Raw genomic sequence first — 23145 nt, forward strand, 5'->3', positions numbered from 1 at the left:
TGAGATTTGGGTATTGTTGCATTTTAACCTGCACTTCTTCCAATCTGCCACTAGATGTCAGTGTGTGTCAGAGTGAATGAAGTGTTAGTGTAGTAATCATAGACATATGTATATGGTAATAGTAATTTATTCTCAGAATATGGAGACAAATCCTGTCCCTTAAAGGTGCAGAAGTTAGTATTTTGCATTTTCTTTACTAGTACAAATAATGTGAAAAATGATGCAGAAATGATCAAAAATAATAGTTTAAGCCATTGTCTCAGAATAAGCGTAAAAAGAAAGAAAGGAAAAAAAAGGTTTGGAAACCTGTCTTCCAGGCCAGAATGTTTGTTTGTATTTGGATTGGCCTCCAAAAAATGTGATGTCACAACTAGAATTGCTAATGGTAACTTTAATTAGCATACAAACTTGATTTGAACCACCAGAAGTGTTGGGGGCGGAGCTTTGTGTACATGGGTGGAAATAGGGGCGTGACATAATTTTTTAAAAAAATTCAAGAGGCTCCACATAGCAGACATCATTGTACAACTTTAAAGATTCCTAAGCAATAAATAATTGTTTGACTGTTTTTTTTTTCTTCTAATTTTCTTTGAAACTTCCAAGTGATTTTTAAAAACTCATATTTTGAAATCAGAAAAAGTTGTGGATAAGTGCTTCTAGGGTCAGAAGAATATGATTGGCCGTTTCAACCAGTACCAGGTGAGTTTCCCTCCATTTGTAAATTGTATTTTTTGTTGTGAGTAGATGTGTTATTGGAGTCACACCATTCAATTTTCCTGTACAGTCATTTTTACAGGAGAAAAAGCATTTAATAGAATAATTTATCAATGCTGGTGCGATTAATGATGTCTGCTTTGAGAGGCTGTTGATGCCGTCTTCTTTAAAATGCACCTTTTAATGGAAATTCATCATTGGTGTAACTGTCACTGGGGTAACGGTCTGTGCTTATGACACCAGTGACAATTAATTACTCAAATGACAAAGTAATGATACAACATTAAAGATCATGAATATTGGTTATTCATTCAAAAAGAATTTCAGTACAGTCACAATTTCTAAATAGAATATGAAAACATAATTCAAAATTTGAACATAATCTCTTAATGGTACAGCACACCGACTCGTGTTCCATGTGTGAAACTTGTGCCAGAGATTTGGAACAAATTACCCAGAAAAAAAAAAACCCATAAAATTTCCATGTGTAAACTTCCAAATGTACTTTACATGGAACTAGTCTGACATTTCTATAATTTTTGTATCAGGTAAGATCAGTAAGTAGATCAGGTTCATATGCATTCTGTTCATTTAAAAGCACATAAAAGCACAGAACCTTTTGGACATGCATTGCAAATCTTGTGAAAACACGCTATCCAATGTGGGCAGACTTTTTTCTTCTTCATTACAGTCAATGAAGTATTTAGCAATTGCAGGGAGACATAAATAAATAGCTAGAAACTTAAAGTCCCCTGATATTTATAAATCAGGATTAGTAAAGTTTATATATATATATAGGAGGTGGATTAATTGAAAAAAGAATAACATGAATACATTAAAACATTAATTCTCTATTTGTCGTCCTGTATGAGTGACCCTTATTATGGAATACTTTATTATTCCTCATTTATTGTGCAATAAATATAAGCTAAATAAAGCATCTTGACATCAGTCATACAGTTTAACAGCCAAAGAGACACACACACACACACACATACACACACCTGCCACACACACAAAGGTTGGGTGGAATATTTTACCGGACATGGAAAGTGTCAGGTCTGTTATCTCCAGCGTCTCAGAGAGCAATGTCTGACCTGAGGTCAGTGTTTAGCAGCTGTAAGGCCTGAGTCACTTCACATCAACATTCAGTCACTAAATATAGATTCAGGGTTTCAACAGCGTGTTTCAAATGTCCTCATTTGGACATGAAACGGAAACACCGATGTTTTATTAACAAATGTCTTCCTGGAATATATCTATATAAATTAAGTTCAAGTCAGTTTTACTAGTAGCTGTGGTAGCTTAATTATCTGTTTATTTGCTAGCTAATATAGAGCTAATTGCCATTATAGTTATTTTTTGCTAGCTGAGCTGTCCAATACACAACAACCTCCAGACAAGGAAAAATAACTTGCACTTTACTTTAAATTTCACATAATCAATTCATTTAATAATAAAATTTTTACAGTGCAATTGTATTAGAAAAATTTAGCCATTGTAAGTCAATCATTTCTCAATTTTCAACATTGACTCTAAGAATCCATGCCTTTAACCATTAAACAATTGTGTTAATGACTGGATGCATTTTGCTCTGTAGGGTTGAGGGATTTTTTTTTAGCATCGAATTAGCAAACACACAAAATGTGGTTAACTAGCATCCATTTGTTTGGCATCCAATGCTAGCTTCTTTAGTTTCGCTAAAAGTGATGAGGCTAATTTAGTGCATAAATAATGGAAGTCTGTCCCTCAAGCCACATCCACTTCTTCACACTTGCTGATGTGGTTGAGGACATGGTGTGACTATAAAACAAGATGGGCAGCCATCTTGTTATCCACCCCCAAGTCCCTCCTTTCAAGGCAGGAAAGGCAGAACTGTATCAGAATGGTCAGGAGGGTGAAAATATCATTCCACTTTGAACTGTAAATACAACCTTGATACACAGGTGGAGCCACATGGTGGCCACAAATTAATATACTGAACCATGAGTTAATGGTTCGAGGCCACAAACTAAGTATCTTGTGGCCACAATTGATTATGTTGAGCCACAAATAGTGTAACTTGAGCTGTTGATTGGATATGTGGCAGGAACGGTTGCTTTGAGAAATCGCTAAAGGTGATGCTGGGTAATAGTATATACATGTCCATGTCTCCATTATGTCTTTATGTGTCCTTCCAACATTGAGGTAAAGTGTAATATTATCTAATTCAGTTCTTTGTCTCACTCATTTTTAAACACAGTAGCTGCCACAGGTTAAGTATTCCAGCAGCCACAAGATGATGATGTTGTTCTTTCGGCTGCTCCCGTTAGGGGTTGCCCTAGCAGATCATTGGTCTGCATATTTGATCTGGCACAGTTTTTAAGCCGGATGCCCTTCCTGACGCAACTCTCCCCAATTTTATCAGGGCTTGGGACTGGTGCTGTTTTGTGCAACCAGTGGCTTGGTACATTGGCTCGGTTCCCTGGCCGGGAATCGAACCCGGCCATGGCGGTGAGAGCGCCAAGGCCTAACCACTAGTCCTCCAGGGACCCTCCAGCGGCCACAAGATAATCTTCAGAAATATACCTCATGGCCGCAAAATATTATCTGATCACTTTGTGGCCTCTTCTTATTAAATATGAACCACCGTGTCACCTCTTTGACGCCGTAGAGAACAGCTCCCCGGATGGACCGGTCTGTTTTCACCCTTCAGCACCTCTCATGCAGACGGTCAGCCTCCTCTCCTCTGTGCACCTGTACAAGTTGGAAAGATGCCGAGGGGACAGATTGACTTTCCTCAGCTTTTTTTTCTTCTACAAAGCAGAAGTGCTGTTGTACTTTTTCAACAAAGCACTCATGAGTTGCACACATTAAAGTGATATGGACCCCAAGGAGGTTTAGACCTCTCTTTCTTTCCACAGTCGGCTACACAATGCTCAGGGGAACGTTCTCCCTCCTCCCTCTCCTGTAGTCAACATTCATCTCCTTGACACTGAGGGAAAGTCAGAGAGATTGTTGCCTGCACCATGCTCTGAGGAGTTTTACCTTCTCCCTATAGACTGAAATTGTGTTTGGAAGAAAGCCTGATGCTCTCTGTCAATGAAAACAAATTCTTTTAATACATACAGTGAAATAAAGATTTTTTTATCCTTCTTATACCTAATCAGGTACAAAAATCTCATCTGTTTCTACAATCTTAAAAATGTAGGTTCGATCATAAAGGTTCGTCAATTTGTTGCCCCATGGGAATACTTAAATGCTCTATCATCCAAAGCCCCACTATTTTTTCTATTTTTATATTATCTTGTTAATGTTGTTAATGAGAAACTGAACATTTCTTAAAGTCCATTTTATATTAAAAGATGTATGTATATTTATGAGGTATTAGGAATATTTAGAAACATGATGAAATTAGTATCACTAAAATATCTTAATTTGCTATAGAAATCATTCTGAGTGGAGTTGAGCTGAATTGAGATGTTGAGTTGCATTGAGTTAAGTGAATTAGTGATTTGAGTACTTGAGCTGCATTGAGCTTTTTTAAATGAGTTGAGTTGAGCAGAGTTGTTTAACAAAATTGAGTTGAGTTGCTGAGCTGACTTTTTGAGCTGAGTTGAGTTGTTTAATAGAGTTGAATTAATGAGTTGAGGTGTTGAGCTGAGTTGAGTTGTTTAATAGAGTTGAATTAATGAGTTGAGGTGTTGAGCTGAGTTGAGTTGTTTGATAGAGTTGAACTGATGAGATGAGTTGTTGAGCTGAATCGAGTTGTTGAATAGAGTTGAATTGTTGAATAGAGTTGAATTAATGAGCTGAGGTGTTGAGCTGAGTTGAGTTGTTTGATAGAGTTGAACTGATGAGATGAGTTGTTGAGCTGAATTGAGTTGTTGAATAGAGTTGAATTGTTGAATAGAGTTGAATTGATGACATGAGCTGTTGAGCTGAGGTAAGTTGCTGAGTTGAGTTGTTGAATTGAGTTGTTGCATTGTTGAACCTAACTGAGTTGTTTCATAGAGTTGATCTGTTGAGGTTTTGAGTTGTTGAACTAAGTTGGGTTGTTGAGCTGAACTGAGTTGTTGAACTTAGCTGAGTTAAGTTGCTGAGCTGAGTTGAATTTTTTAACTGACGAGTTGTCGAGCTAAGCTTTTGAGTTCAGCTTTTGAGTTATTGAGTTGTTTAGAGTTTTTGAGATGTCTTGAGTTGAATTATTGCACTCTTGTTGATTTGTGTTGAGGTGAGATGTTGGGTTGAGTTGGATGTTGAAGTGGAAATGAATGAGAGGGTTGTTTTTATTAGAAAACAGCTGTTAAACAAAACAACCCTGTCCTTGCTACGCATCTGTTTGTGGCTTCTGCTGCCACTAGTTGTCCGTGTGATTGACTCACAATCATTCACCACTTATTGGACAACACAATCTTCTTCCATTCTTAAGATCTTCCCTCGTTGTGAAACTATGATGAATTATTTTGACCTCTGTTGCTTGCCAATATTTCTGGGTAGAGAAGAACTCTAATTGATTTATTTGGATAAATTCTGTCAATAGAAAGCACAGATGTAAGCATATACAGGCATGAGGCAGCCTTAGAAGCATTTTAAATAAGATTATTTTAGGTCTGGAGGTTATATTCTCTATTTGTCATCAGATTTTCGATAAACCAGATTTCTATTGTGAGATTTTGTATTTTGTCTATTGCATTACCTCAGTATTAGGCAGACTGTTTTCTCAGATTCCTTTTTGGAAATATGGTATTAATCTCTCTCTCTCTCTCTCTCTCTCTCTCTCTCTCTCTAACTCTCTCTCTCTCTCATTTGTGCAGGCCGAGCTTCTGTCACTTGGGGCTGCTGCCAACGTTACACAGGAAAACTGGGCAAAAAAAAAAAAAAAGAGACAAGATGTGCAAAAAATGAATGTTGAATCATATCAGCATGGTGTGAGAGCACACATGCACTATTAATAGCCCTGTGAGAGAAAGAAAGAGAGCGAGAGAGCGAGAGAGCGAGAGAGAGAGAGGGGCTAAAGGGAAGACTGCAGTCTGTGCTGAATGGATGGTAGATAAATGAGCTGTTTTTCCTCCACTAGTGAACAGCCTTTATTTTTAATCACTGCTGCTGGGTTCAGTGAGGTAACAAGACTAGATACACATCCTTAGTAAAATAAAATAAAATAATTATTAGTTTAATTTTAATTTTATATAATGAATATTTTTAGAATTTTTTTCTCTCTCTTTTGAGCATTTTTCCACATAAAAACCTGAACATTTTCACAGACTTGCTGTTAAAGCAGTAACACAGCCAAAAGGGAAATTTATCTTCCCGAAGCGTACTCAATCAGCCAACACAGTGAAAAAGTGAAAAAACTGATGAACGTTGCTTCTATTTTTAGCTACAGTATCTTACGTCATTATCTTTTTATAGATAAATGTATGGTCTACTTTATAAAAAGAATACAGGACTGTTTCTTTAGTGGTCTTCTGTGTATACTTGCCTAAAAATAGTGATGCTAAATATACAGTAGTGACATATAATAGAAATATATAATTGCATGTCATATACCATGTTTTTTTTTCCAAGGTAGCAGAACATTAGATTGATTGTCCTAGTTTTCTAATGTCTCTTGAATAATATATGATAATGTGCTAATAACCAGACTTACTGTATATCTGATGAAGGAGCAGTGTCCTGCATAAAACACTGAGAAATTATTTTATTAGCATGATAAGATATTAAGTTTTGAATATAGATGATTGAGTTGGTTGTCACACAGCATGTGGTTGGTTTATACAATTATTATTCCTTATGACAAACTTGCAAAGCATGAAAAAAAGGAAAGAATGTAGTAAGGTTTTAGACCACCGTGAGCTTCCTGAACAGCTTCAGTGCATCCTGGAAGTGTACTGGAGTGATAATCCCCCATAAGACATTCCCTGAGTTGGTGTTTTGATGATGGTGTTAGACAACATTCGGTCCAAAATATCCAAGATCTGTTGAGTGTGAAGGCCATAGCATACGATTTACATCATTGTCATTCTCATCAAACTATTCAGGAAGCCCTTGTGCCCTGTAGATGGGGGCGGAGTCATCCTGGAAGACACCACACCCATCACGATAGAAATGTTTTATCAATCAGAAGACTTTTGTATTGATTTGAAGTAACACTTTATCTCTAACTGGGCAAGTGGCTACAACCCATGTGAGCAAACCACAGCTTAACAGAGCCACTGATCTCAGAACACATAGCAGTTCAGCATTTCTGCAGCTCTACAGCTCTGTCCTTTGGCTCAGTTTGTGACTCACGGCTCATTTTAGCAGCTACCAAAAAAAAACAAAAACACACACTGCATGCTTGATTCATTTCCTCTAGTCAAGTCGATTCAGTATTGAATCACTTTCTCACTGCAAGCATTCAGAGACTAGTTCACTCAGACACTCTAGGACTCCTTGGTATAGTCCACACCCGAGCACGATGGCTGAGTTCTCACTTGCTTAAAGGTTGATTTTTTAATTTCTTGCTTGTACAAATAACCTGAAAGATATTTAGAACATGATATTAAAAATGAGTGGTTTAAGCCATGACCTCAGCATGAATGTACTAAGTGGCTGAAAAAAAAACAGTTTGGAAAACTGACTTCTGGTCTGGAAAGCTTGTTTGCGTTTGTATGCGCCTTCTTCATTCACTTTATAGACACTCTACGGGCCAACGTAGATCCATAGCTCCTTAAAAAATTATTCAAACGTCAAAGCAAACTATATAACCTTAATCTTAATAGATAATAATCTTACCTAATGCACCTTTAAAGAGCCATGGGGAAAACACACCAGGGTTCCGTTTGAATGGACTAAAAGGCGCATGTTTGCCTCGCACCTCCAGGGTTGGGGGTTCGATTCCCATCTCTGCACTGTGTGTGTGGAGTTTGCGTGTTCTCCCCGTGCTTCGGGGGTTTCCTCCGGGTACTCTGGTTTCCTCCCCCTGTCCAAAGACATGCGTTGTAGGCTGACTGGCACGTCCGTAGAGTGTGAATGTGTGTGCGATTGTGCCCTGCGATGCCCTGGGTTGGCATCTGTCCAAGGTGTCCCCTGCCTTGTCCCCCTAGTCCTCTGGGATAGTCTCCAGGCGTCCCGTGACCCTGTGTAGGATAAGCAGTCCATGGTATATCTTGCAACCGGAAAGAAGATAAGAACATGGATGACTCTAGCTTTATATTTTATCAGCATTTTTAACTGCACTCTATGGTGTAGATACGTGTATGTAGAAGGGCCATGTGACAACCCACCCCGTTCTCCCCTGGTATAGAAATCATATGAATTGCAGGTCTATAAAGAAACATGAATACACACCTGCATGGTTTGATGAAAAGGGAATAAACGTGTGTGTGTTTGTGTGTGTGTGTGTCTTAGTGGGCGGACCCTGGACTTGTGCGCTGAGACAGGTTTCTTCCTGTGATGTAGAGAGAGAGTGAGAGGGAGAGGGAGGGAGGGAGAGAGAGAGAGGCAGGCGCGCGCGCTTCTACAGGAGCGAACCGGAGGATTAGAATCCGTTGCGTATTTTCAGCCAGGGACAGGGCGATGACGGCGGACGGTATTGACGGCCTGGAGCGGTTTGACAGCCCCGGTAAAGGCAGGGGGCTGCGCGTGAACAGAGCATACCGGGTGGGCGAGCTGCTCTTCGTCTGCCCCGCGTACTCACACGTGCTGTCCGTGAGCGAGCGCGGCTACACGTGCGAGCACTGCTTCGCGAGGTGAGACTCCTGTATGCATGAACATGCATTAAGGATAAGATGTGTGTATTAAAGTTAAAGGATTCCCTGTGCATGCTCGGGCGTCAATGCGTTGCTGCGCTTTATATATTCACGCGCTTTTGCGCATGGACGCGCGTGTCACACAGCAGGCTGCGCGCGTGCATCATTACATCTAGTATTGTTTTTTTTATTATTATTATTTTTAGGATTAGTAGCATTATTATTATTATTGTTATTATATGCAACCATTTAAGGAGTGGGACATTTTTGTAGTCAGTAGTTCAGGATCATTCTTCCTTTCAGGTTAAAATAATTTAAAGTCTAGAGTGGTTATTGCACTCTACAGTCCTACCTACTCAACCCACTGCCCTGGAGAAATATAATACTTAACAAATCTTCATGCACAAGTTCCTTTCATGTTCTACTGCTGCTCAGGACTATCAGCAGAGTTTACCTTATCAATACCACCATGCAGCAGACTTTAGTTTTTGTAGTGTTTAGTGTTTACTGTATTTATTGTATAGTTTATTGTCTGTCACTGTGTTACTTATCCCCTGTTTTTTTTAATGTTAAGCAAAGCACCCTGATTGTAAGAGGAATGTCATTATATATCAGGCTGTAATGAGAGGAATAACAAGCCCTGACTTGGTTTGACTAAAGGCAAAGTAGCCTGTGCAGATCCTGTTCTGAACCCATGAGCATGTCTACACTTTACATTAAATATTTACAAGCCAGCAATTACGCTCAATTAGAGGCAGCTGCAGTGGAGTGTAGAGGTCTGGTTACACATGACCACAGTTGGGCATGGTCTAAGCTGAGCCGATCTCTATAAAGATATTTCTGGCTTGTGTTTCTGTGGCTCCTCCTTAGCTGAAGTTCTTCACTGCAGAGGCTGAGATTTGGATATATTACCTATTGTGAAGCAATATGTGGTTCTGTACGGCACAGTTTGCTCCTGGAAAGCTACAACATCCTCCAGAGTTGTGTCTTCTTGTGTTAGAGTGGAGAAATCACCGAACGTATATGGTGAACGTATATGACACCATATTCAATTCACGATATACAACCAATTGCAGCCCTAATTGGGTTTTATATATAAATCATATATATTCTACAATGGAATTCTCGATTCTGATTGGTCAGAAGGTGTCGCCAGGACAGATGAGTTTTCCGGGTTTCTCGATAACATGCGCTGTGTCTTATTAACTTCATGACAGAAAAAAAGAGAGGCTGGTGAGAAAACAGTTTATTGCTGCTATAATGTGAGAACAGGAACTAACCTGTTTTGTGGACATTCCACAACATTAAATGCAATTTTAAATGAATAAAAAACCAATGTGTCATTCTTTAATAAGTAAAAAAAAATGTTAGTGTTGGCAAACTTCTGTGGTAGAAGAAGAATAAAGCACTTCAGGACATGCTGTTAAAGAAAATAATCAACTTTAGGGTGGTGATAGTAACTCTATTTCCATATTATATCTCCTGATTGTTGATTATTTTCCTATAACAGCACATCAAGTGTTTTAATCCTTACCTGGTACATTAATGCAACATGTACGCATGACTTTTTCTTTCTCAACTGAATGTGCATGTTGTTGTTTTTTTTAATTATCTGCCAAAAAAGTTGGCTAGACGATTCAGGATTTCTGAATAGACTATTCAATGTCATTATATGCATATGTCATATCTTTATAGGTTATTTGCACAGTGTATTGTGGTGCATTGTGGGATTTCATGAGCACACTGTCAGACATAATTACCAAATGGCTGCATTCCCAAAATAGCTTGCTTTATAGTAAATAGGGTGTGAGAAAGGATCAGTAAATCAGTTGAGAAAGAAAATATAGGTCATGTGGACAAAATCAAATATCAGAAGAACAGTACTCGTATATTTTGCCTAACATCTCTTTTTAAGGTAAGCTTCATTTATCTGCAAAAAAAAAAAAAGGTTTAATTTTAGCCTCCTTGGAGTGTTGTGGTATCAAGGTGATAAGGACATTAAAACCTTAAGGCATTCTGTCCAAAAATTCACAAACGTCTTTCAGGACAGAGGCAGGTAGGGAGTCAGACCAAGGGCATGCGAGTGAAGAATTAGGACAAGCCCTTTCCTGGATGCTCACTTTCGAGGAGAAGAGAAGAAAGTGTCATGCATCCTGATTACTGCATTGCAGAGGCAACCTAATTTCCCCCCGTCTACTCCTGACTGCGCTGGACCGGAATAATAACAATACTGCACCGGTTTATATCTCAACCAAGCTAACGGTCCTGAACCACTCATCTGCTGTGTAGGGAGGATGTAGACTGCTCATGTTCACTAGTGGCAGGTTTTAATTACTTCCTCTTCATCTTGAAGCACATTCATAACAGCGTATAAATTTATTCATAACGACTATCTGTGACAAATTCATCCTTTTCAGTGCGCGATGTGTTTCCCAGTGCGGCAAGTCGTTCGGGGTTCACGTCATGTGCTACTGTTTTGCTTTGATTCTAGTCTTGTCTCCGCCCCTGTCCTATCCTCCATGTGTTTCCTGACTGTGTCCAGGTGTTAAGCTTTCTGTTTATTAGGGGTGTGACGTTACACACATGTCAAATTTCATACGATATCTATACGTGTTTCGATATGATTTTACATTTTTTTTACAGTTTCATGTTATCACTTACGTTATAGCAGCTATAAACGGTTGTTCCCTCCTTCTTTCTTCTTTCTATTCAAGTTAATATGACAAAAAAATAAATAAATAAACGCAGCTTGTTATGTTACTGAGAAGCAAAATAGTGTCCTGTAGATTTTCCCATGGCGAAGCAACTTTACACCGGACTGATACAAAGCACTGGCACTGGAGACTCCTTCCATAAATGTTAAATAAACATCGTTAAAACAAATCAAATCCATGGCGCGTCCAACATACAAGTCTTTGCATAAGTCGTTACTATAGAAGATGATAACGTATTAGAACGAGTGCGTTAATATAAGCCTGTGGATTGCCAGAGAAACTTAATCAACACCTTCAAACAATAAACGAATCGATGACATTTTCAGTCGCTTACGTGCATCCTGGTCATAACGTTCTTTGACTTCAAATGTGCACTGTCACTGAAAGGTCACGTCTAAAAATACCACAGAATGTTTCAAAGTCTCGGTTTTGCCGTGTGGTAATCAAGGCTATAAAATCAAACACACTCTCACACCCACAGAGCAGCAAATGTCTTTAACAGATGGGAAAGGTGAAAGGGAGCGCTATAGCTACATTTGATTAGACGAAATATCTGGCACACATCGATAGTCAATATTGTAACTGATCTAGGATCGGTTTTCAGGTATCACCTCCTAGTGAGCATCGCATTATTCAGGACAGAGGAGTTGATCCTTGCGGAAAGAAAACATATCCTCAGTGTGAATACAGTGAGCCAGAGTTTGCGATTTATTGCTCAGTGCTGCGTTACACTATAGGAACGTGCCGTACTTTTGTCTGCCGGTATGGTGTCAGCTCTTTCTAAATACGCCACTGGGTATTTTCATCCTGCAGTGCGATAAAGTGTGTTATTCTGGCCTCTGTGCAGACACACAGTACCATGTGGTGTAATACTGCACCAGACTAAGTGTGTGTCTGTGTGTGTGTGTGTGTGTGTGTGTGTGTGTGTGTGTGTGTGTGTGTGTGTGTCTGTCTTGGCAGCTGCCTCATGGCTGAATTGTGTGTGCGTACGCCATATGCTCTTGGCCTGATGACCATTGGTGTTGTTGCTGTGTGTATATGTGTGTGTATATGTGTGTGTGTGTGTGTGTGCGCGCGTGCACAACTCGTCTGTATAAAAATACATCTCATGTTTCTCCTGTAGGAAAGAGGGTCTTTCAAAATGTGGAAAATGCAAGAAAGCTTTCTACTGCAACGTGGAATGTCAGGTAAGAACTGTTGACAAGTAAACACCTTCGTAAACAAATCACAAAACAAATATTTGCAATAAGATTCCGGGTTATTGAAGGCTAAGACGAAATCATTGCGTCTCGTTTATCGTGCTGGATACGAAAGAATTTATTCGTAAATCGTTCGAGGGAGCATTTACGCAAGAAATGTGGTGTTTGTGAAAATACTGAGTTTGTGTATATTAACGTATAAGGAGTCTGAATAATGTGAGTCAATGGATCTTATTTTACCGATTAACAAGATTAAAATGGCAAAGACTATCCGTTCAATTACAACAAAAGTAATGGCACCCTATAAAAGGAGAAAGCGTTGTGTGCGTGTCTGTGGTAGCCGATTCGCTGCAATGGCTGAGCTGCGTTACTGGAAGATTTAGGAGATACTGCATTTAGGAGGCGCTCTTTCACTGTTTAATCGCCATTTTGTTGTTTTCAGCTCACTGTGAGCTTTGCCTTTTATGGACATTTGTGGATTTCAGTAAATTCAAATCACCCACACTGATTGAGTTTTTATCAACTTATGTACATGAGTATGAAGAAATTCAACATTATTCAACTTTCAAAACCCTAACCCTAACTCTAACCCGAACTTTTTGTTTGATTTGGCGTGCGAGAAAAATCCCCCAAAAGATTGCTAAATAAGGCCCATAGTGTGTGTATGAGCATGAAATCAGAAATGAGTGTGTGCTTATTAAAACCCTAATAACCTGACTTTCACCTCTCACCTTATGATTCAGAGTCTTTCCAACTCATTATCACTAGCTATATTCGTCTTAATATGTTCCAGGGCCAACTATTGTTTGCTAATGCTAATATGATAATGCTTTCATGTGCTGTTAGACCGATGCATACGGGAGAAGCCGATTTTCCTTTCCAGGGTCTGTTTGATCAAAGAATGTCCTCTCACAAGTTTATGATAGGATTTTTCATTGTTTCATATTACATAAATGCATCTTGTTTTAATTTAGGAAGGATTAATTATCTTACAATATACTATCTCATATTATGCAGAGAATCCTGAAGTAGTTTCTAAGCAATTGTCATGTCTGTTACCAAGCAACGTGTTGATGTTGCAAACATGGAAGTGTGTTTTAATTTAATTTAGCCTTGGTTTAAAAAAAAAAAAAAAGGTGAAATAATATTATGAGGGTTTTATCAGTATTAATACACTTCAAAGAAGATGTCTAGTGTATTTTTGATGTGCTTTAAGATCACTAACTAGGTAATAAGTTAAAATCGATGGACCGTATGGACGTGTGCTTTTTTTTTTTTTTTTTTTTCTCAGAGAGGCGACTGGGCGATGCACAAGCTGGAATGCTCGGCGATGTGTTCGTTCGGGGAGAGCTGGTGTCCGTCAGAGACCGTCCGTCTGGCGGCTCGGGTAATCACCCGCATGGTGAGTGATCTAAGCTTTACGTAGGACTGCGTAAGCCGGAGAAAGGACAGAATGTTGGACAGCCTGATGGCCGGAAGCCGCACATACGCAGCAGGAATACGAAGTTATTCCAGGCTTGGTGTGTCCAGCAGGCTGTGCGCCAAAGCTAGTGTTAATTGATACTGTGGAACTTAAAGGTTACGGGATGCAGCAGAAGGGATTCACACCATTAGTGAGTGACACAGAGAGGAAGAGACCGAGAGATGATCCTTGTTGTCAGCAAGATAGCAAGCACATAGTTGGTAGTTATAAATGTTTTGCTAACACGTTTTACAAGACATCAGTGAGTGTTTAGCAATTTCGGAATGTCATGTGATCATAATTCGTTAGACAAAAGTGACTTTTTTTTTTTTTTTTTTTTTTTTTTTAGTGCAGGGAGGCAAAATAATTGTCCAGCGTAATGACAGGTACATGCTACAGATATACTAAATAGACATTATTCGACTTATTATTCGACTTTATTTTTCTTTAATTACGATGTAAAATTGGCCGTGTACTCCTTTAATTCTGTAAAAGCTCCCGAATACCTTATAAACTATTATATCACTATTATTAAATGTTACTGCTGTTCATATTTATCTTCATAAAGTATTTTATCTTATGCCCCACCATATGTTTGGTTGGAATGTGTTGATTAATTTTCTATAACAGCAGCTCGGACAGTAGTGCCAGCCGTAATTTAAATGACACTGTGTAGTAATGCACTTGTTCTAATACTGTATCGTTTCTATAGTAACAGCTCTATAGTGGACACGCCACATAAACAGATAAAAAAAAGTATGATTTTTTTTTTTTTTTTTTTGATATGGTGAAGTTTTCTGTAAGGAGATGCTTATTTAACAATTTTGGAAGGAGTCTCCAGTGTCAGCGCTTTGTAGCTGTAAAGCTGTCAATTGAAGTGCGATATTTCTGTGTAACGTGATGTTTTTTCTTTCTCTCTGTTCATGCAGAAAGTTCAGAAAGAGAAGAGCGCATCAGAGAAACTGCTCCTGTTAAGTGATCTGGAGGCCAGTAAGTATCATTCATCGCTTTGATCATTTTTTCTTCCTGTCTAATTCGTATTCAGTATTCAGTTCTATTTAATATTACATTCCACTCGACATTCTACGCAACGTTCCACTCAACATTCCATGCAGCATTTCATTCCATTCGGCATTCTGTTCAATTCTGTTGAACATCCCATTCAGCATTCAATTCTATTCAACATTCCAATCCATTCCATTCTATTAAGCACTCGATGTAATTCCATCAGATTCCATTTCATTCAATACGCCATTCCATTCAGCATTCCATTCAGTTCTGTTGAACGTACCAATCCAATCCATTCCAATCCATTACATTCCATTCAGCATTCAATTCTATTCAACAATTCATTCCATTCAGCATTCCATTCAACATTCCATTAAGTATTCCTTTCAACATTCCATTCAGCATTCCATTCGGTTCTGTTCAACGTACCAATCCATTCCATTCCATTCAGCATTCAATTCTATTCAACAATTCATTCCATTCAGCATTCCATTCAACATTCCATTAAGTATTCCTTTCAACATTCCATTCAGCATTCCATTCAGTTCTGTTCAACGTACCAATCTATTACATTCCATTCAGCATTCAATTCTATTCAACAATTCATCCCATTCAGCATTCCATTCAACATTCCATTCAACATTCCATTCAACATTCCATTCAGCATTCCATTAAGCATTCCTTTCAACATTCCATTCAGCATTCAATTATATTCAATATTCAATTCATTCTGTTAAGGATTCCATTTCATTAAACAGTCCATTCAGCATTCAGTTCTATTCAACACTCCATTCCATTTAGTTCTAAATTCCATTCTATTCCATTCAGTTCAACACTATATTCATTTACACAAACCGTTTCTATCTTAAGCTCCAATTCCTCATGTTAATTACATCCCATGCCATTCCATTTCCACATTTTCTCCTTCCTCGGATTTCACTACATACAAAGAGAAAACACACAGCGATCACTGCTTATTTTTTTTTTTTCCCTCCTCACACTGCATGAACATATATGAAACAGATTCAGGAATGTAGACGGAGGCAGAACTGTAGCTGTGGTAAAAGTGGAGAAGGAACTGCTACTTCCTGTGAGATGGGATCTGGGAGACGGCGTGTACTGTTCTGTTGCTGCTGTGTCCCAACATTTCTGCAACGTCTGCAGTTTCTTCAAACCGTAATCATAAGCACAATCTCGTCCCCTCTCTCTGACTCTCTCTCTCTATCACTCTCTCAGACCTGGATAAGTTGGATAATGAGAAAAGGGAGATGAATGAGGCAGACATAGCCGAACTGCATCACTTCTACTCCAAACATCTGGACTTCCCTGATCACCAGGCTCTGCTTACTCTGTTTGCTCAGGTACACATCTGGCTGGTTTCACCTACTCAATTGTGCATTCTCTTTCTCTTTCTCTTTCTCTTGCTCTTGCTCTTGGTCTTGCTCTTGGTCTTGCCATCACACTTGAGCTAGCTGTAGCTTCAGAAATAGACCTGGATGTTCAAAATCGCAGGAGAATCAGCTGGAAAGGTGGAGATGACAAACCTAAAGCACAAAATGTTCTCATGGCTGTCTCCTGTTTCTCTTTCTCTCTCTATCTCTCTCTCTCACACACACAAACGCACACACACATATACAGGTGCACTGTAACGGTTTCACAGTGGAGGACGAGGAGCTCTCTCACATCGGATCAGCGGTGTTTCCAGAGTAAGAAGATGAACTCTTTAGCCGTTTGAACTGACCATTACGTATAATGAACGTGTCACCGTGCATTTCATCTCTTTTCATCATTCCGTTATTTCATCACTCGCTTCATTTCTCCCTGCCAGTGTTGCTCTGATGAATCACAGCTGCTGCCCCAACGTCATCGTCACCTACAGAGGAACCTCAGCAGAGGTGCGAGCTGTGAAGGACATCAGCCCTGGAGAGGAGGTGAGACCGCAGCCAGCTCATTCAGGTCAAAGGTCAGGGTGAAAAAAACCTTTCAGCTGTGTAACAAACCCGAGGTCCTGGGAAATCTGAAGTTCTCTGTAATAGTCAGGGGCAAAACTGTGTGTTAGTACACTCATAATTAAGGGTTCCTCAAGGGTTCTTTGAATATCTAAGGGTGTATAGCTTCCCAAAGAGCCTCTACTTCAAATCCTATCTAATAGGGAATAGCAAAACACTCTGCTATAGGGTTCTGCCCCAAAGGGACAAGTTAAATGTCTGGAAAAAATATGGATGTTAAAGCCTATGTATTTTTTTTTTTTAAACACCTAGACCACTATGTGTACTCAGATTAATTCCCCTGAAAGATTTAATATTTTAAAAAATTATCTAAAGGTCATGAGTGCAATTCCTAAAGTGGTAGAATGACGCTCAATTGTTCATCTCAAATGCTTCTAATGAAATAATTTGAATCTTAAACAAAAAGTGATTTTATTTTTTTTCCCCTATAATGCTTGTATTGTTGATTTTAAAGACAAAGATAATATATATTGGGTCTTTAAAATAAAAGTTAGAAATGTATTGCTATGATATAAATGAGGCCAATAAGGCATGCGCTACTAAGTTATGAACAGAACATTAGCGACATTGTTTCTGTGTGTGTGTGTGTGTGTGTGTGTGTGTGTGTGTGTGTGTGTGTGTGTGTGTGCAGATATACACCAGCTACATCGACTTGCTTTACCCAACAGAAGACAGAATGGAGAGACTCAGGGACTCGTACTACTTCACCTGCGACTGCAAAGAATGTAAAACCAAATCCAAGGTGTGTGTGTGTGTGTGTGTGTGTGTGTGTAATGTGTTTATTTAAACCATAGTCATGATTTACTTAAAAAAAAACAGCTCAGTAATTATGTACTTAGCATGATAATTCCTTCTTTATTTAAACGCCTCTGGTGATTTAGCTGGACTCTTGTGTGCGCTCGTGTGTGTGTGTGTGTGTGTGTGTGTGTGCGCACGCTCGTGTGTGTGCGTGTGATATAGGACAAGGTAAAACTGAAGCTGAGAAAGGTGAACGGTGATGAACCGCGCTCAGAGGAGATCAGGGAAATGCTTCGCTACGCACGAAATGCCATCGAAGAATTCCGCAGAGCCAAACAGGACAAAAATATCCTTTTGTTTTCATCCCAAATTACATCTCAACACTTTATACAATTTCAGTTTAGATGTGAAAAACATTCATATTTTAGATTGTGTTGTATATTGTAAAGAAAAAGACCTAAAAAATGAGTGGAATTCAGTAAAAGTCTATGGAGGGTGCACTTACTTTTGGAAGGAAGGACATTATATACATATATATATGCTGATATAGTTCTTGAGGCACCAGGTGTGTGTGCGCACATGTGTGTATGTGTGTGTGTGTGTGTGTGTGTTGTATCTCCTTGACTCCTGAGCACCTCCTGCAGAGCTGCTGGAGTTATGTGAGCTCAGCATGGAAAAAATGGGCTCCATCTTTGAGGACTCCAACGTCTACATGCTGCATATGATGTACCAGGCCATGGGAGTGTGTATGTACATGGAAGATTACGACGGCGCCGTGAGCTATGGAGAGAAAGTCATAAAGCCGTTCAGGTTGGTGTTAAAAAACACACACACACACACAGACGCAAGTATAGGTGAAAATGCAGTCAAACAGGCTTTCATTATATACATGAAATACACACAATTATTATTTTAGATTTTAATCATAATCACAATTTCAGGATTTGCTAAAGTTTGCTAATTGGCTAGTGTGCACCAAGGCTGGGTGATATGATGATATAATATTGATATTGTGATAAATTATGTCATGGTATGCATTGCTGAGATATTGTGGAATATACGTTTTTTTTTTTTAATAATTGCAACTGAACTGAATTTTAAATGCTTGATATGTTAATGGTATTTTATCATTCATATATATATATATATATATATATATATATTATTTTTATTTTTTTGTTTTGTTATATTTCCCACCACTACAAAATGTAAATATAAATAATAAAAAATATAAATAATAAAAAATTTATTAAATTAGAAACCTTTTCAAATAAAAAATAAATGCATATCAAATAAGTTATTATAAATAGCAGTAGACAGTACAAAACTAAATAATATCAATATTTGGTATAGCCACTTATTTATTTTTATTTATTTATTTATTTATTTATGTCTGGAAAGTCATAATTTGGACATCCATAGTTTGGACATTTTTCCCCGAATCAGTACTGCAGAAAACATAAAATAAACATTTAAAGCAGAATTGAAAAAAAAAAAATTAGTAGATGACTGTACTATGGAAAAATGCATGTTTACAACATTACAAATAAAGTTTTGATTGCTAAATTAGTTCAATCAGTTGTCATCCGAAGTCACATAATGATTTGAACCTGAAAACACCATCCCCATGAAGCATGGTGGTGGTAGCGTTGAGTCTAACTTTACCCTTGGCCTCTTGGTGGCCTGTGATCTTGACTTGTCTGTGTAATAATTTTTCCTGTAATAAAAGCTGCTTACACACATCAGGAGTTAAACGTGACGGTATGTTCTGTGCAGGCAGTTGTATCCAGCCTACTCCCTGAACGTTGCCTCTATGTATCTGAAGCTGGGGCGACTCTACATGGCTCTGGACCGATCGGCTGCAGGATCCACAGCGCTCAAAAAGGTAGTGTACTCAGTTAGCAGGGATTAAAGGAAACACTAGCTGGTTTTGTTTTTATATGAATTTTAAATTTTCATGTCTTTCCAATGAATATTTTATTCTCTACTGCTTCTTTAATTGTATCTAAAAAGTTACATACTGCAGCTTTAAGTTCAGTTTTTTTTAGTTTGTTGTCTTTGTATGGGTTTTTTTTGTTTTCAGGCTTTGGCCATTATGGAGGTTGTTCATGGAAAGGACCATGTCTATGTAAAGGAACTGCAGAAAGAGATCAGCGCGCACCAAAAATAAACGCACCCGCTAAAACGAAACCTCTTTGTTACAATAATGTATTCAGCGATGTGAATCAAAGAGCTGAAATTTTTTATTTTCATTTATCCTCTAGATTTCATCTCTAGACTCAAAGTTCAATTCTAAAAATTGACTACTCCTAGCCAGGGGGTGGAAAGAGTACTGAAATACTTCATACTCGAGTAAAAGAGTAGCTTGTTTAATAATACTCAGAGGTAGTGAGTGTTTTTTTGTTTTTTTTTTTTTAAATTGTGACTGTCTTTCTCCCTTATCACACTAACTAATCTTGTTAGCATAAAACCAAAACTTAGCTCTATATGTTTCTTCAAATAAGAGGCTGATTCCTTATTCTTGAACGGGCCTTGGAAGGCAAACTGGGCATGACACGAGACCACTACTGCCCTTCTTGGTCTTGATTTTGAAACGATTTTGGACGTTCTGTTGTTTTGGCGTCCTCCACATCTGCCCCAACGACCTGTATGATTATTAGCCGTTTCCTATGCAATTTGATATGCTTGGCAAGGGAGAATAAACAGTCGAATTGCCATCAGCGGAGTCCGAACAATTATTAAGGAGAGGGAAATAACAAGTAGCAAGCACACTTGAGGCAAAGTATTGTTACACAGCACTTAAAATGTACACTCTTTCTAAACTACTTAATAATAATGTACAATTCCTGAGGAAAGAAAAACCCAGTTAAAGTAATGGGAGTATTTGTAATTCATTACTTTACTGCTCCTAACACACCTGATCCAACTTATGAAAGGCTGAATAATTAGCTGATGAGGTTTGTAAAGAGCAGGAAACACACTATAGTTTCCAGGATCGGAGTTGAGAACCTTCTCTCGAGTATTTATGACTCTGTAAAATTCATTTATTCAGAGAGTTGTCTTTTTGTACAGTGTATCAAATCATCAGAACAAAATGACATGTTTATTTTGGACTGTTCGTGTCATGGAAAGGTTGTGTATTTACGCATAGTGAGATTGTTGTGAACAAAATCAGACAATAAACGAATTCAAGACTAGACGATAATAAGCTGGGATTAATCTTTCCACATCGTAACCCCTCTGATTATCACACAATCCTGTCGTAAAAACCGTCTGAGAGCCAGGATCAGTGTTCAGGTCTAATTTCTTATAGCTAACCTGAAAGTGTGTGCTGTTTTCATGTAGTGTTGGGGGTTTTTGTGGACTAAAGGATGATCAAGGACAGAAATTCTGGTGAATCTGTCATAATTTCTGGTGTCTCATCCATTTCCAGCACCAGTTTGGATTATATTTGGCTTTGAATTCCAACAAACGCAATTATAAACAATAGCTGCGTTCATTTTCCCGCAGTTTCTCTGACATTTGACATTTACGTTAAGATTATCTCAACTTTATTCAAATTAAGTTTAACAAAATAAAGCAACGAATCCATATGATTGGCTCCATCCTGTGCTGTGTGTGGTCCGACGTTACGTTAGTTCCCCACTCACAACTTTAGTTCCTACCTGCAATTACTTCGCACAAAAATGGAAGAAAATCCTATAAGCATGGTTTAATTTTATCCTGTCATATACGACGTCTCGATAAACAAAGAAAAATAAAGCTTGGAAAGGAGTAGCAGAGATTGTTTGGTGCCTCTGGTGAATGTACTTAGCTAGCTACAGCTAGCTTGTTTGGCGGATCTGAGAACGATGCTAGTACGAATCTGAGCATGTAACATGTAAATGTTACACAGATTAGTGTTATTAAATTTGTCTTTAACTAGTTAGCTTTAGAAGGTATTTATAGCTAGTTATGTTCTCATTGGAAACTACAAAAAACGCACAAGATTAGCAGTCGCTACATTCCCACGAGAGACAAACTACAAACAACAAGCAACGTGAGCTATTTGTCGGTTATTAGTGTGAACTTGGGTTTACTGTACACTCTTTACTGAAGTATGTACGTAGTATCTGGATTTTCGTAGTAACGACTCAAATCTCAATATTTTTGCACTAAACCAATGAAGATAGTTTATGATGTTCTACGACAACATCTAGCAGTATACCACATTTTACTAAATTCTCCAGCGTGAACAGACTATTCATACTACTCATATTATTCATACTACTCATATTATTCATACTACTCATACTACTCAAAAAAAAACATCGTGCAAACTGCATACCTAAATCATTGTCAGCTGAAATAGTCCTTTAAATGAGGTACGTAGCAACCACAGCTCTTCTTTATATACATACACTTCCTGTTTTAAAAAAAGCTATAAAAATATTCGTCATCTTAATTTTTACTGGTCGAAGACTTTTGCTTTCTGTCTTATTCCATATCTCAGAGTTCATCCTGCTAATGTACCTCAAATTATTTTATTTATTCACATTATTAATAAAAACACCTAATTTTTTTTATGGGTGATGATAATATGTAAAGAATTCCTCATACTCTTTAATAAAAAAAAAAAAAAAAGCATTCTTTTCTATGAAATGAGGCTCAGCTGCTGTGGTCAGATTTTTTTTTTTTAATTTTTGTTTTTTTTTTTTTCCCGGACCCTGAATAGATTTAATGATTTAGGAATGATTTAGGAATTAAGATTTTTTTCTTAGCCTTTTTTTTTTTTTTTTTTTTTTTTTAAGACTTTTATATATTTTTTTGTCTTTTTTGTGATTTTCAATTATTCATTAAAACATAAATGCTTTCAGATATCTTCCACCCATGTATTCAGATTATATTTTTTCTTCTGAAAATTAAAATGATTTCTCTGTATAAAGGGACAATAACATTCAAAACATCGTCACATATTTTCAGAAAGTTAAGCCCTCACAGATTTTGGAATTTTATGAAATAAAATGAAGAAATAAAACAAAGAAAGAAACAAACAAAAATATTTACATGATTACTACAGCCACATAGTCCAGAAACAATAAAATTGAAATTAAAAATTAGATTTTTTTTTTTTTTTTTTTTTGCATTTATAAATCCAAGAAAATTTGTTCAAAGCTAAACTGTAAATCTGGGCTCTTGTTTTTCCTTTGTCCATTTGTTTAGAAAAATGCTATGAAACCCTGAAATGCAAATAAATGTGACTATAGTGAATAACGCCACTGTGCTTGTGAATAATTTCATGTTATTGTCATGTTATCTTAAATATCTAAAAGAAGACACACATTTATTTCCACTGTATGTTAGCAGCTAATGTTATTTTGGGGAAAAAAAAAAAAAAAGCTGTCATTATTTTCTGTTTTAAGTCTTCATACAATTCATCACTTTTACTCTTAACCACTGGTGGAGATTTCGAGCCTGTTTTAAAAAATTCAATCAAGTAAAAACTAAATCATCAGAACAAAACAATTTATTTAAATGGGGCTCAATTCAATGAATTAACCTTCTAACATGGGTGGAAACTTTTGAGCTTGCTAACAAACACTGGCC

The 23145-nt window shown here is 37.7% G+C and overlaps 1 protein-coding gene across 1 annotated transcript; it reads left to right on the plus strand.

Moving 5' to 3' along the window:
* Positions 1–8146: 8146 nt before the first annotated feature.
* On the plus strand, positions 8147–21850 carry smyd2b (SET and MYND domain containing 2b). Its single transcript, XM_034302197.2, has 12 exons — positions 8147–8429; positions 12267–12330; positions 13634–13744; positions 14734–14794; positions 16049–16173; positions 16451–16518; positions 16641–16743; positions 17453–17563; positions 17782–17905; positions 18195–18369; positions 19336–19444; positions 19643–21850. The coding sequence occupies exons 1-12, from the start codon at positions 8257–8259 to the stop codon at positions 19727–19729; spliced, it is 1311 nt and encodes a 436-aa protein (XP_034158088.1). The 5' UTR covers positions 8147–8256; the 3' UTR covers positions 19730–21850.
* Positions 21851–23145: the final 1295 nt, after the last annotated feature.

The sequence above is a fragment of the Pangasianodon hypophthalmus genome, chromosome 30 (genome assembly GCF_027358585.1).
Source record: "Pangasianodon hypophthalmus isolate fPanHyp1 chromosome 30, fPanHyp1.pri, whole genome shotgun sequence".
Classification (NCBI taxonomy): Eukaryota; Metazoa; Chordata; class Actinopteri; order Siluriformes; family Pangasiidae; genus Pangasianodon; species Pangasianodon hypophthalmus.